The sequence below is a fragment of the Lipotes vexillifer genome, unplaced genomic scaffold (assembly GCF_000442215.2).
Source record: "Lipotes vexillifer unplaced genomic scaffold, Lipotes_vexillifer_v1.1 scaffold217, whole genome shotgun sequence".
Taxonomy (NCBI): Eukaryota; Metazoa; Chordata; class Mammalia; order Artiodactyla; family Lipotidae; genus Lipotes; species Lipotes vexillifer.
In genome coordinates, this window is record NW_006788200.1 from 510,410 (window position 1) to 522,174 (window position 11,765).

General features: G+C 47.9%; 1 protein-coding gene across 1 annotated transcript in view; it reads left to right on the plus strand.

Annotated features, from left to right (window-relative positions):
* SLC22A5 (solute carrier family 22 member 5) overlaps positions 1-11,230 on the plus strand; it is a 23,510-nt gene extending 12,280 nt beyond the window's left edge. Inside the window, exons 3-10 of the mRNA XM_007461331.1 lie at positions 58-212; positions 1,208-1,379; positions 2,571-2,697; positions 4,430-4,530; positions 6,137-6,351; positions 7,886-8,068; positions 9,301-9,436; positions 9,793-11,230. Coding sequence (XP_007461393.1) covers positions 58-212; positions 1,208-1,379; positions 2,571-2,697; positions 4,430-4,530; positions 6,137-6,351; positions 7,886-8,068; positions 9,301-9,436; positions 9,793-9,880 — 1,177 coding nt within the window. The 3' untranslated portion in view covers positions 9,881-11,230. The remainder of the gene's footprint in view (positions 1-57; positions 213-1,207; positions 1,380-2,570; positions 2,698-4,429; positions 4,531-6,136; positions 6,352-7,885; positions 8,069-9,300; positions 9,437-9,792) is intronic.
* The last annotated feature ends 535 nt before the right edge of the window (positions 11,231-11,765 follow it).

Genomic DNA, 11,765 nt, shown 5'->3' on the forward strand with positions numbered 1-11,765 from the left:
CCCCATTCCGCCTGCCTCCTCCCAGCGTGTTCTCTGTCACTCTCCCCTTTCCTTCAGGTTTGGTCGGAAGAATGTGCTGTTTGTGACAATGGGCATGCAGACTGGCTTCAGCTTCCTGCAGATCTTCTCGAAGAACTTTGAGATGTTTGCCATGCTGTTTTTCCTTGTAGGCATGGGCCAGATCTCCAACTACGTGGCAGCATTTGTCCTGGGTATGGCCATCAATTTGGAGTCGAGTACTTGATCCTGTGTTTCACCATCATCCCACCACCCGCTTTCTGGAGACAGCTGTGATGTCCCTCCAAGGGAACTGGTCTCTGGCAACACTGACCAGGGATTCTTGATGAATCCAATTGGTAGTCAGGGAAACTGAGTCTGCCAAGTGCCTAGCCTTGTGTCCCCAGCAGCCCAATAGCCTGACTGCTGATTTCCAGTACTTTTCTGGCCCCCGAGGTGTGGCACCTTGGTCTCATTAGTACTCGATGGCCATTTAGCTGGAATTCACCTAAGATCTTAAAAATAGGGCTTGCCTCTGCCCAGGGCTGGGGTAGCTAAGGAAACAGGGAGGTATGACATGAGGAGCAAGGGCCATGATTGGCAGGCTCAGCAAGGAAGAAAACTGCCTCTTCTGCAAAACATAGTGGCCAGTGAAATCGACTGGCAAGAATGAATTGATAGGAGTGGGCTTTAGTCACATGACCTTCAGGGTTTCAGTTGAGTCCACACTGCAGGGCTTTGGCCTGCTCTCACTGAAAAGTTGCCAGTCTTACTGTTCAGAGGCATCTAACTCTAGCTGATTGGTCTTTGGGTTTCTTGGGTTGATTGTTAAAAGGATTATTTGTTTCTCTTCACAGTTGATAAAATATTTTTCCTTAAAGCATAATAGTCAGCATGTGTGGCCTTAATAGTGACTTCCCCTTTAATGAATCTCCTTCCTCAGTGAGGATTAAATTTTGAGGCCTCACGTGGCATCTTTAGCATAGGGCTTCAGGAAGTGATGACAGTTTCATGAGAGAACTGTCGCTGTGAGGCCACAAGGAGGCACCCGCAGCAGGTGGTCAGAATCCCATCCCTCCCTAGGGCTTGGAAGCTTCAAGATAATTCTGCCTGCTTTCTTATCTGTATGTTGAAAATTACACACAAGAAGATTAATAAAGAAATAACTGGAATTAAAATACTAACATGACTCCTCCCTTGTTTTGAACAGGAACAGAAATTCTTGGCAAGTCAGTTCGTATTATATTCTCTACGTTAGGCGTGTGCATATTTTATGCATGTGGCTACATGCTGCTGCCGCTGTTTGCTCACTTCATCAGAGACTGGCGGATGCTTCTGCTGGCGCTGACGGTGCCCGGGGTGCTGTGCTTCCCGCTGTGGTGGTGAGTGTGGCCCTGTGCCCGGTGGTGCCCACCAGCAGGATGTCTTCTATCTGGCCTTCACTAGGGGGAAGCAGCAACCCACAAATCCCCATTTGGGCTCATAGAGACAGAAAATATAAAGTCTTTATAAGGTGTTTCAGAATGTTTTTCCATGCTCAGAAAAGCCAAAAACAAAACAGTGCCAAGACATCAAAGACTTGTTCTCAGCCCTGTGCTGGGTTGATTGGAGTGCAAGGAGAGGAAAGAGCAGTAGCAGTGAGACGATGGAGTTTAGCATAAGCTCCAGGAAGCTATCAGACTGCAGGACAAGACAGCTTAGGCCCTGGCTCTGGTTGAATGTTGCCGCACCCTCGTGCCAGAGGCACCGGGAGAAGAGGGAGCACGTTTTGCGAGTCCTCAGGGTAGCTGGATGGAGGAAACCAGGCTCCATCTGAGCCTCCAAGATAGAGGTTGGACAGGCAGAGAGGAGACCATTCCATATGGAGAGAGAGAACACAGCCGAGGGGCTGAGGCGAGAATCGCCCCTTGCAGGTGGGGATGGTGAGATCACTGGTCCACCTGGATGTGAGAGCATGGCAGAGCATAGTGGGAGAAGATACAGAGCAGAGATGGTACAGCTGAGTCCTAGTTATGACCTAAGGGCAGGGGCTACCTCGTGAGGTAGAAAATAAGATCCATAAAGTCTCAGAACACCTAAGTGCCTTATAGAGAGTCAATTGGATGAATCAAGGTGGGGCAGGGGGAGGGGAGAGAGTGAGGAAAAACTAGAGGCTATAAGAGGCCAGTGCAAAAGCTGCTGTGGATGCCAGGCACAAGCAAGGGAGTACGGCAGGGTAAGGGTCTGGGCTGGGCTCAGCCCATGACAGAAGCCAAGCTTCAGGAGCCCATTTTGCGCCTGTCTACTTAGTGTCCAGCAGGTGGCACCACCACTTTTCAGAAATGGAGGTGGCCAGCCAGGGGAGGAATCCCATCATCGTGTGTTGGCCCCTCTAAATTTTGTGTACTCCAGTGAAATCAGAAGCTCGCACTTACTGGCTCTAGTATGGTGCATCTCTTAGCTTCTGGTTTGGAAACACCAAACATCCCTCAAACCTAGCTCTGGTTCTGAAACCCCCTTTCCCACCTCCACTTATGCTCCACCTGGTCTGTGGGATGGGAAGGCTTCAGTGAGATTGCTCCTTGTACTTTCAGGTTCATCCCTGAGTCCCCCCGATGGCTCATCTCTCAAGGCCGATTTAAAGAGGCAGAGGTGATCATCCGCAGGGCTGCCAAAATCAATGGAATCGTTGCGCCCTCAACCATCTTTGACTCAAGTGAGGTGAGCACCATGCGGGAGCTGGTGGGAGGGCCTCTGTGACCATGATTTTAGGGTAGGACCACACAGCCCTGAAGCTCTCCCTTCACACGGGAGCCCAGCTCTCCCCCTGCCCAAGCCCCAGCTGCCCCCAAGGCAGGTCCTGTTAAAATTCAGAAGTTGAGAAGGTGCCAACTGCGTAAACTCCTTCACCTTTCTGTGGAGTTTAGGTTTTCATACTTTATATAATTATTTTCTAAGTAATCATACAGTTGAACCATTACTTTTAATAATAAAAACTCTTTATGAGTTAATGGGTCTTTCATGAAATTGGCATTTTGGGAAATCATTGTTTCTTATACCTTAGGTTGTTTCTCATCTTAAAAAATAATACAAGTACCTAAAGTATGAAGCAAAAATAGATTTGGAGTTAGAAATGTCCTGTCTCCTTCCGCCCACCAACGGGGAGTTGTTGATTATCGTCTTGGAGCCAGGTCCTTTTTGATATCCGCCCTCCCCCTACCCCACCCCTCTCTGCAAACCCTGTTCTCACGCGCCATGCGTAATTTCCTGGCTCTGCCTGATTCCTGGGTCTTGCTTCTCCTTCCTGTTCCCTCTCTTTCCACCTCCTCTGCAGCAAGCAGTTTTGCTCAGTCTCATGCCTTTGAGAAGAGGTTAGAAATTGTCATTGCTGGCTGATGGGGTTCTGGAGTGTGTCCCTGCTCTGACAGGAAGACAAGGTCCTGGCTGTGAGAACAGCCACCAGCAGTCATACCGCAGTGTGCAAAGGCATGCAGATGCAGACTTGGGGCTTGGGAAAGAGAGACCGGTTATTATAGGCAGCAAAGAAGCTGCTGGCCACTGACAGCCCTGCCGGCCTCACAGTTAAGCGGTGGCCCAGCACCAAATCCCACTCAGCACATCCTAGAAAGGACTCTGGTGCACAAAAGTTCAGAGAGGGGTAGGTGGCAGGGAGGGCTTTTGAGTGAGGTGGCCTCTGTAGCTTTGCAGAGGTCAGTCTGGATGAAACCGTAAGTCCCACTGGCATCTTTGTGAAAATGAGGCTATTCCAGGGGATCCGTTAAGTCAAAAGTTGACCTTTTGTTGAACTGCTAACTCGGGAAAAACAAACTCCAAAGCTGGGTTTGCTTAAGAAAGCAACATCAGTGTGTTTAGATGTGTGGTTTATTAATGTCCTTGGCTGTGCCAGATTTCATAGGAAGTTACTCAGAGTGAAGCTGAGGTCAATTTTCCTGTTTTTCTATCTGAAACTTTTTTCCTTGGAAGTAGACCAGTAACTACATGGTATGAGGACTGAAAACATTAATTCTTTTAAAATATAATATCAATAAACTACACAGCCAGTTTCTCTCTCTGACCCAAAGGGGCCGGGAGCCAGCCTTGGAAAGGAATGCGCAGAGGCCTCCCTGGAATGTGGCCATTGACGGGGCTGGAGGTTTTGCCGGGAGGGGGCAGTCAGCTTGGGCCTCCTCCTCGGCTGCATCGCACCAAGGGCTGGTCACTTACTTTTCTCCTCATTCTTGTTCACTAATTTGTTATCCACAAGGCCCGGTGAAGCCTTCTGCAGCCCAAGACATAGTCACTATACTTACCCTTCTTTTCAAGTAAGAAACATAAAACACTCCCCAACTCGGAGACGCAGAAAGCTAAGATGCCAGGGTTTCAAGTATGTTCTTGGGTCTCTGAGTCTCCAACCTTCTCTCCGTCCCGTACCCTTGTCATATTGTTCCTGCAGCTACAAGACTTAAGCTCCAAGAAACAGCAGTCTCACAGCATTCTGGATCTGCTCCGAACCCAGAATATCCGGATGGTCACCATCATGTCCATAATTCTGTGGTGCGTAAGTGAGACATACCTAAGGCCTCCAGACAAAGCTTCTGGCAGTGGCTGTCAGGCCTCGCATTTGCAGACATGTCTCAGATCAGAATTGAAAGCCTGTGTCATCAGAAAGTGGCAGGGATGTGCCTTGCAATAAAAGAAGTGGGCATGTCCCAGTTCTTAACAGAATCTCAGAAGAGGAGAATGAAAACCGTTGTGGGGGCTTTTGGGGGAAGATATGGGATCTTTGGGGATCCCTCCGGGTCATAAGGCAAATTGCTGTTCACATTGGGTCCCTAGTTTAGTTGTTCCTGTTGTCTGTGCATCAGACAGTGACTGAGGCCTTTAAGAAGTTCTAAGTGAAGACACCGTGTCCTTTCAGTTATAGAGGCTGCTAAGTATGTTCTGGAAATGTGGAAGCAGGACATCCTCCCTCTGGGATGTTTGGAGACTGTCCTGGAGGCAGAGCCACGGCCTACACGTCCTTGTCAGGTTCCTTCTAACGAGGCATTTCACCAAGTGTGTCAGGGAGGGATCTGTGATTTACCAGAGAAAAGGAACACATCCGAGATAGCATTTGCTTAGTGGCCAGACCCTTGGGATTACAAGTGACTACCTGAGCCTGCGGGGGAGGAAGGCAGACTTCATCTCAGAGTGCTTATTGCTGGAGTCAACAAGCCTTGGCAGCCAGCCACCCATTTCCAAGGAATGGCACGGGATCCCTTAGGGCAGTGCACCGCCCCTGAGTTGGCCTCAAACAAAACCAGCTTTCAGCCTGCACCACAGACCTGCCAGCCTGCAATGAGTCACCCTTCCGTGGTTCACCCAGGCACCCCTCCTCCTCTGGATTTCCCAGGGACTCCTGTACATGCCCTTTTACCTGATTGTACCAGCTGTGGTTTCAACCTGCAGATGAGTTAAAAACAGTCTGATTCATACTGGTCTGGTTTGCCAGAGTGCTGACCATCAATAGAGAGAATGCCTACTGGGGACAGGGTCTAGGCCAGGGGCAGCGGGGGGCATGCAGATGGCCCACTGGGAGCTCCCTCTCCTCCCCACGAGTCCGGTGCGGTTGGGGTCACCTGCTTCTGACCAGCCTCTTCCTGGCTGGTCGCCTCAGAGGGTCCGCCAGGGATCTTTCTCTAAATGTTTGACCTAATGATTGTTCCTTATTTTATCTCATCAGTCTTATCACACCCCACTTGCTATCTGCCTCCTTACTCATACCCTAGCTCCTTCTGCAATTGTTGGATTTGGGAGGTTCAGAGAGTAGGGAAGTAGGCTTTTGTGAGTGCTTTAGCTTAGGATTTTTAAAGCCAAAGGCAGGTTGGAGTTTTTTTGGGTTTTGATTTTTTTTTTTCCAACAAAGTGAATCTATCTGAATTATATGTCTTTTTGCTGGAACGCTTTGTTTAGAAAGCTCTGAAAGTGCTCTGACCCAGAAGGTACCCTGGTCTCGGGGGAAGTTATCTTTCTTTCTAAGAAGTAAGACTCAGGGTTAAATGTGCTGCCCTCCTGGTAAGGATAGTTTTGAATTTCCTGCAATAATTATATTTTAAAAGTTGTCCAGGTTGGGAGGCACGTGGATGCCACTTCTCCAGCTTTTTTCTGCCTTCTGTTTCAGGATGACCATATCAGTGGGCTATTTTGGGCTTTCCCTTGACACTCCTAACTTGCATGGGGATGTCTATTTGAACTGCTTCCTTTCGGCTGTGGTTGAAGTCCCAGCATATGTGTTGGCCTGGCTGCTCCTGCAGCACCTGCCCCGACGCTATTCCATGGCCACCGCCCTCTTCCTGGGTGGCAGCGTTCTTCTCTTCGTGCAGTTGGTGCCCCCAGGTAGGTACCATACATGTCTGCAGTCTGGGATATCCATTGAGTCACTCAGTCTCTACCAGACTGTCTCGGCCAATTAATAAAGAGAATAAAATTATGCCATTACAGCTCGCCTGCATATCTGTGTTCTCGGCCAACAAATCAAGAGAAAGTATCTCCTGGGACCAGACAGTCGTCATGGCCTGGGCTTTGGGGGAGAAGGGAGAGTAACCTTGTGGGGCTGGCGGTTGATTGTACTCTCTACCCAAGTTAATGTGTGTGTGTGTTTTTTTTGCAGAGTGAGGGGGAGGAAAGAGGGCCATCCCCATGTCTTTTTAACCTGGCCCCATCTTAGTCATTTATTCATTCAATAAGTAGCTGCGGAGTGTTTACTGTGGGGGAGGCACTGTGCTTGGGGCTGACGGTGCAGAAGTAAAGGAGTCGGGCAGAGCCCCAGGCCCTCCTGGCGCTCAGACTCCAGTTGAGAAGACAGACAACAAACAAGTAAATAAAATGCTTGTTATAGTACAGACTGTGTTACCTTTAATAATGACACTGAAGGACAATGGAGAGCTAGTTTATATAGAGTGGTCACAGACAGTGGCCCTAAAGAGGGGACAGTTGAGCAGAAACAGATGAAATGATGGAGAAACCCATGAGAAAGTCTAGGAGCAGAACATTTCAGGCCGAAAAAGAGCAAAGGCCAAGACCCTGAGGAGGCAATGAGCCTGGCATGCTTGGTAAGAGATGAGGAGAAGAAAAAGGGCGGGGCCAGGCCACAGCGTGGCTCTCACAGGCCAGTAGCAGGAGTTTATTTGTAAAACCATCTTGGTATCCCACAGAAGGGTAGGAGGCAGCCCTCTGAAAAGTCATAAAATGGTTTATGGATCTTCATGTCCATCATGGTACCGAGAGTTGTCATGGGTTTGGGGACCTCTGGTAATCATTTGTGGGCCCCTGAGGCTGGCAACACTCTGCACAGGAAGAGCCCTCACTGCAGCATGGCTGGGAGCCCGGGAATGTATGTAGAGGTTCACATCAGAGCTCAGGGAGACCCACAGGCCACTTACAGCATCTCCTCATTGGCACAGTGAGCAGGAGAGATCCGAGGATAATTCCTGAGGGTCTGCTGGTCTGTGAAGTGTTGCATAGCGTGAAAGCGTGAAGTGAGTTATAATTGAACTTCCCATTCATCCAAAAATCCTTAGTTAATTCCACAGTGCCTGCAGCATGAGGTTCTGGGGTGCCAGCTGCCCCCTCTGACAGACATGTCTTTAATGACTTTTGGACTGGAGAGCAGGTTTCTCTGGGTTATTGAGGGGCTCACTCTGGTGGTCTTTAGGCTGAGAAGAGCATGTCCTCACACAGCTGCAGGTCCCAGCCTCCTCTCAGTAATCAACTTGGAGGGACATAAGCCCCTTATCCCACAATAGGAAGTTATAGAAACTTTCCTCCCCCACCCTTCCCAGGGAGAAAGTATATCTGTTTCAGGCAAAAAACTAGTAGCAGTGTGCCTTGGGTTGGTACCTTCTCCTACTTTCTTCCCTTTGCTCTTCAGACTTGTATTATTTGGCTACCATCCTGGTGATGGTGGGTAAGTTTGGAGTCACTGCTGCCTTCTCCATGGTCTACGTGTACACAGCCGAGCTGTACCCCACAGTGGTCAGGAACATGGGCGTGGGAGTCAGCTCCACAGCATCCCGCCTGGGCAGCATCCTGTCTCCCTACTTCATTTACCTTGGTAAGTCCCGTGGGTTGAGCGCACACAGGAGGGATGGGGTGGAAGCACTGATTGGCTTTAATGCGACCTGGGGATGGCTTGTTAACAGGAAAGCAAGCACACTCCGCAAATGGGATCCATCCAATACTGGATCTATGCCTGGAGAAGGTTCCTGTCCGGGTGCACTGTGGTGGAAGCGCTCATGTGGAAAACAACCTATAGACAGCTAGAAATTGACGACAGTTGAGGGTTTTTGTATCTGTTTTAGCCTTCCCAGGCCTTCCATCAGAGAACGTAATTCCCCTATCCTAAGAAATTGCAGCGTCGTTTAGGGAGCCTGTGTACTAATTGGGGAAATTTCTTCTTGGAATCATAGTTTACAAGGAACAGGAAGGGAACGATGTCTATTCTAGAGGTCTGATGAACCGAGAATTTCTGTAACTTGAAGCACTTAACACAGCAGTTTTACACTGTGCAAAGATTTGCCTCGTACCATTTTACGTAATAGGGCCCCAGTTTTATCTTTCTCAGAATTATTTCCTCATGGCAGCTGCTGTCCCCCTGCACATGCCTAGCTGGCACATCTCTGGGGACGGGTGGCACCCACCTTGGGAGTACTCAGAGTGCTTTGTGAACATGCTACATAGACCTGACAAGCAGAAATACCTTCTGATCTGGCCTGAAGACAAATCAAGTGGGTTGTGACACATCTGGAGAGGTGGAGGAGTTATTCCTATCCCTGGACACATACCTTGAGTTCCTTGGAAACCCAGCATTAGGAAATAGGGTGTTCTGTGGGTTTTTAAAAATTAATTATTTCTTGGCTGCATTGGGTTTTTTTAAATTAATTAGTTGATTAATTTATTTATTTTTGGCTAGAAAATAGGCATAGAGGGACTTCCCTGGTGATCCAGTGCTCCCAGTGCAGGGGGCACAGGTTCGATCCCTGGTCGGGGAATTAAGATCCCGCATGGCGCACAGCACGGCCAATAAAAAGGAAATAGGAATAGAAATGGCCCAGCCCCATCCTCCCAGGCTGTACCCATCCCCTGCACCGAGGTGTTGCTGCTCTGTGCCAACTCTGGGTTCTGTGACCTGCCTAGGTGCCAGATTCCAATATGGCAGCTCAGACTGGGAGATGCTGAGGCTGAGAAGGCAGGTGATCCCTGTTAGAGTCCTGGGGACACAAAGGAAGGGAGAGAGACTATGTCAAACTGCACTCCCGGCTTGGGACTCTGTCTGCTTTGCCACAGGTGCTTACGACCGCTTCCTGCCCTACATTCTCATGGGGAGTCTGACCATCCTGACAGCCATCCTCACCTTGTTCCTCCCAGAGAGCTTCGGCACCCCACTCCCAGACACCATTGACCAGATGCTAAGGGTCAAAGGGTAAGGGGGCCTCCTTCTTCACAAAGTTAATGCACTGGGTCTGGGCCTGGCAGAGAGTTCCCCACGAACTCAGAAACGCCATGGACTAGTTTAGCCATAATAGGATCAGACATGGCCAGGTACTTACAGCCTGTTCTCTCTGGCCAGACCCAGACCACCGGGTCACCATGAACATCTCGACAGCAGTAGCAACTCTGGGATAGCACAGAGACAAGAAGAAACCTTTCAGAATTTGCTGTATGATATTTTCCCTTTAGTGAGATAACCTCAGCTCTGGGGCGTTTTTTGTTTGTTTTGAGACTGGTAGACATCTTTTTAAGATTTGTTACTAACATTTGTTTGGCTTGTTCTTATAGAATAAAATACAGGCAAACTCCAAGCCACACAAGGATGTTAAAAGATGGTGAAGAAAGCCCCACAGTCCTTAAAAACACAGGCTTCTAACACAACCTCCAGTGAGAAAGTAAAGAGGAAAGACCGTCTTGTCAGAAGTGGCTTGTGCAGACACTGAGTCCTTCAGTGGCAAAGGTCTTTGCTGTTCATTCTGTGGATGCTGTGTCTGCCTTGTTCATGGATGGATACACAGACTCAGCTGCATATGGTCCTAGAGCACCACCTTCCCTCCAGGGACACCATGGCTACTGACGGACAACTTTGGGCAAATCCTAACTATTACAGTGATGGACTTGGCACTTCCTAAGAAGTTAACTACTCACTAGAACCAGTAGAATTTGGAAGAGTATGAGAGGCATTTGCTAACTTTACATTTTAATTTCAGACTGCCTGAAAAGGCCCCTGATAGAACTGGGGGTCTAGTTCTCCACCCCCTCACCCTGCCAAAAAAATCCTTTCCCTGTTTCCCACTAATGGTGCACTTTAGAGGAAAAGAAATAATTTCACAGGGAGTCTGATTTCTCATACTTTCTCAGTTAAAAAGGATATTAAATGGGATTGTTGCTTCCCCAGGGCAGGAGAGCACAAGTCTGGGGAAACCTAGAGGTATTTCATATGGAGAGGACTCAGCAGATACAGAACAGAGACAAGTACATTGACTTATGAGCTCTTGGACCACTCAGAGTGACTACTGGGTAGACCTGTTTACATCTGATCAAAGCACTGGGCAGGCCCATAAGAGATTCGTCACTGAATCTACTATTCTTGTTTTCCACTACTATGTGAATCAAGTCTCCTAGCTACTATGGTTTCTGATGTGTGGTTTGAAGGAAGTATATCAATGAGAAAGAGAGACGAGCAAACTTGTCTCTTCTCCCAAAACTATAATATGGATTTTGATTGTGTTTTGCTTGTTGTTTGTTATTATGTCTTTTTTTCTCCTTAAGTTATTTGCACTTCAGAATAGACTTAGGAAAGGCTGGTTCCTTAGCCTCCTGGTTTGTGTCTTTTATTTGTTTGTTTCAACCCAGAATCACTCTGGCAATGGTCCACAGTTGCCACTTATGCAAGGCCTCACCAGCCTTAGCTACTAGCACTTCTCTGGGTGCCAAAAATGACATCATTGTGTGTTCCTTTCATGAAACTTAATCATGGGAAAAAATTACAAAGAAGAAAATTAAGTCGTGTTCACAGTCTTTCAGAGTTGCTCACTTCAGTGGTGTAACATTGGGAGATATTTTGTGTTCAGTGTAAAATTGTCTTCTCTTTTCTGATTATGCTACCATGGTACTTCTAAAGCATATGCTTCACCTGGTTAAAAAAAAAAAAGTATTTTTGTGAAAGCTACTGAAGTGCCTTGGGAAATGAAGATGTTTTAATAAATAAAATGATTTTTTAAAATAATAACAACTGCCCACAACTTTTATTTTCCACAATTTGGTGAGCCATGCCACACCATCACATCACTTTTCTGTATATCAGCTTGGGCTAATTCTAACAGTGGTTTATGATTAGTCTCTAAAGCTAAAATTTAATCCCCATGTACTAGAGACCTTCACTCTATTGACTATGGACTGAGGCAGCATTCTTGCACAAGTGTCTTAGCCTGGGTTCCTCAGAAAGCAGAGCCTGAGGCCACTGCTTCTGTGCAGTTAGGTAATTTATTTGGGAATAAGATTCCAAGGAGCAGAAGTAAAGGATAGGGGGAGGAAACAGGGAAGGAGGGAGACCCAATACCAGGATGCATTATCAGGATGACCAGCACCAAGGGCACTGTTCCATCCAGCCAGGATTTCTCAGGAGCCTTATGAAATGTATCTCAAAACCATCTGCACTATGATGAAAGGGGAAAGCATTTACATATTGGCCTTCATTCCCCATCCGTCAAAGGCAGCCCCACAGGTGTCAATTCCCACATTTCCAGGTTGCACATGGA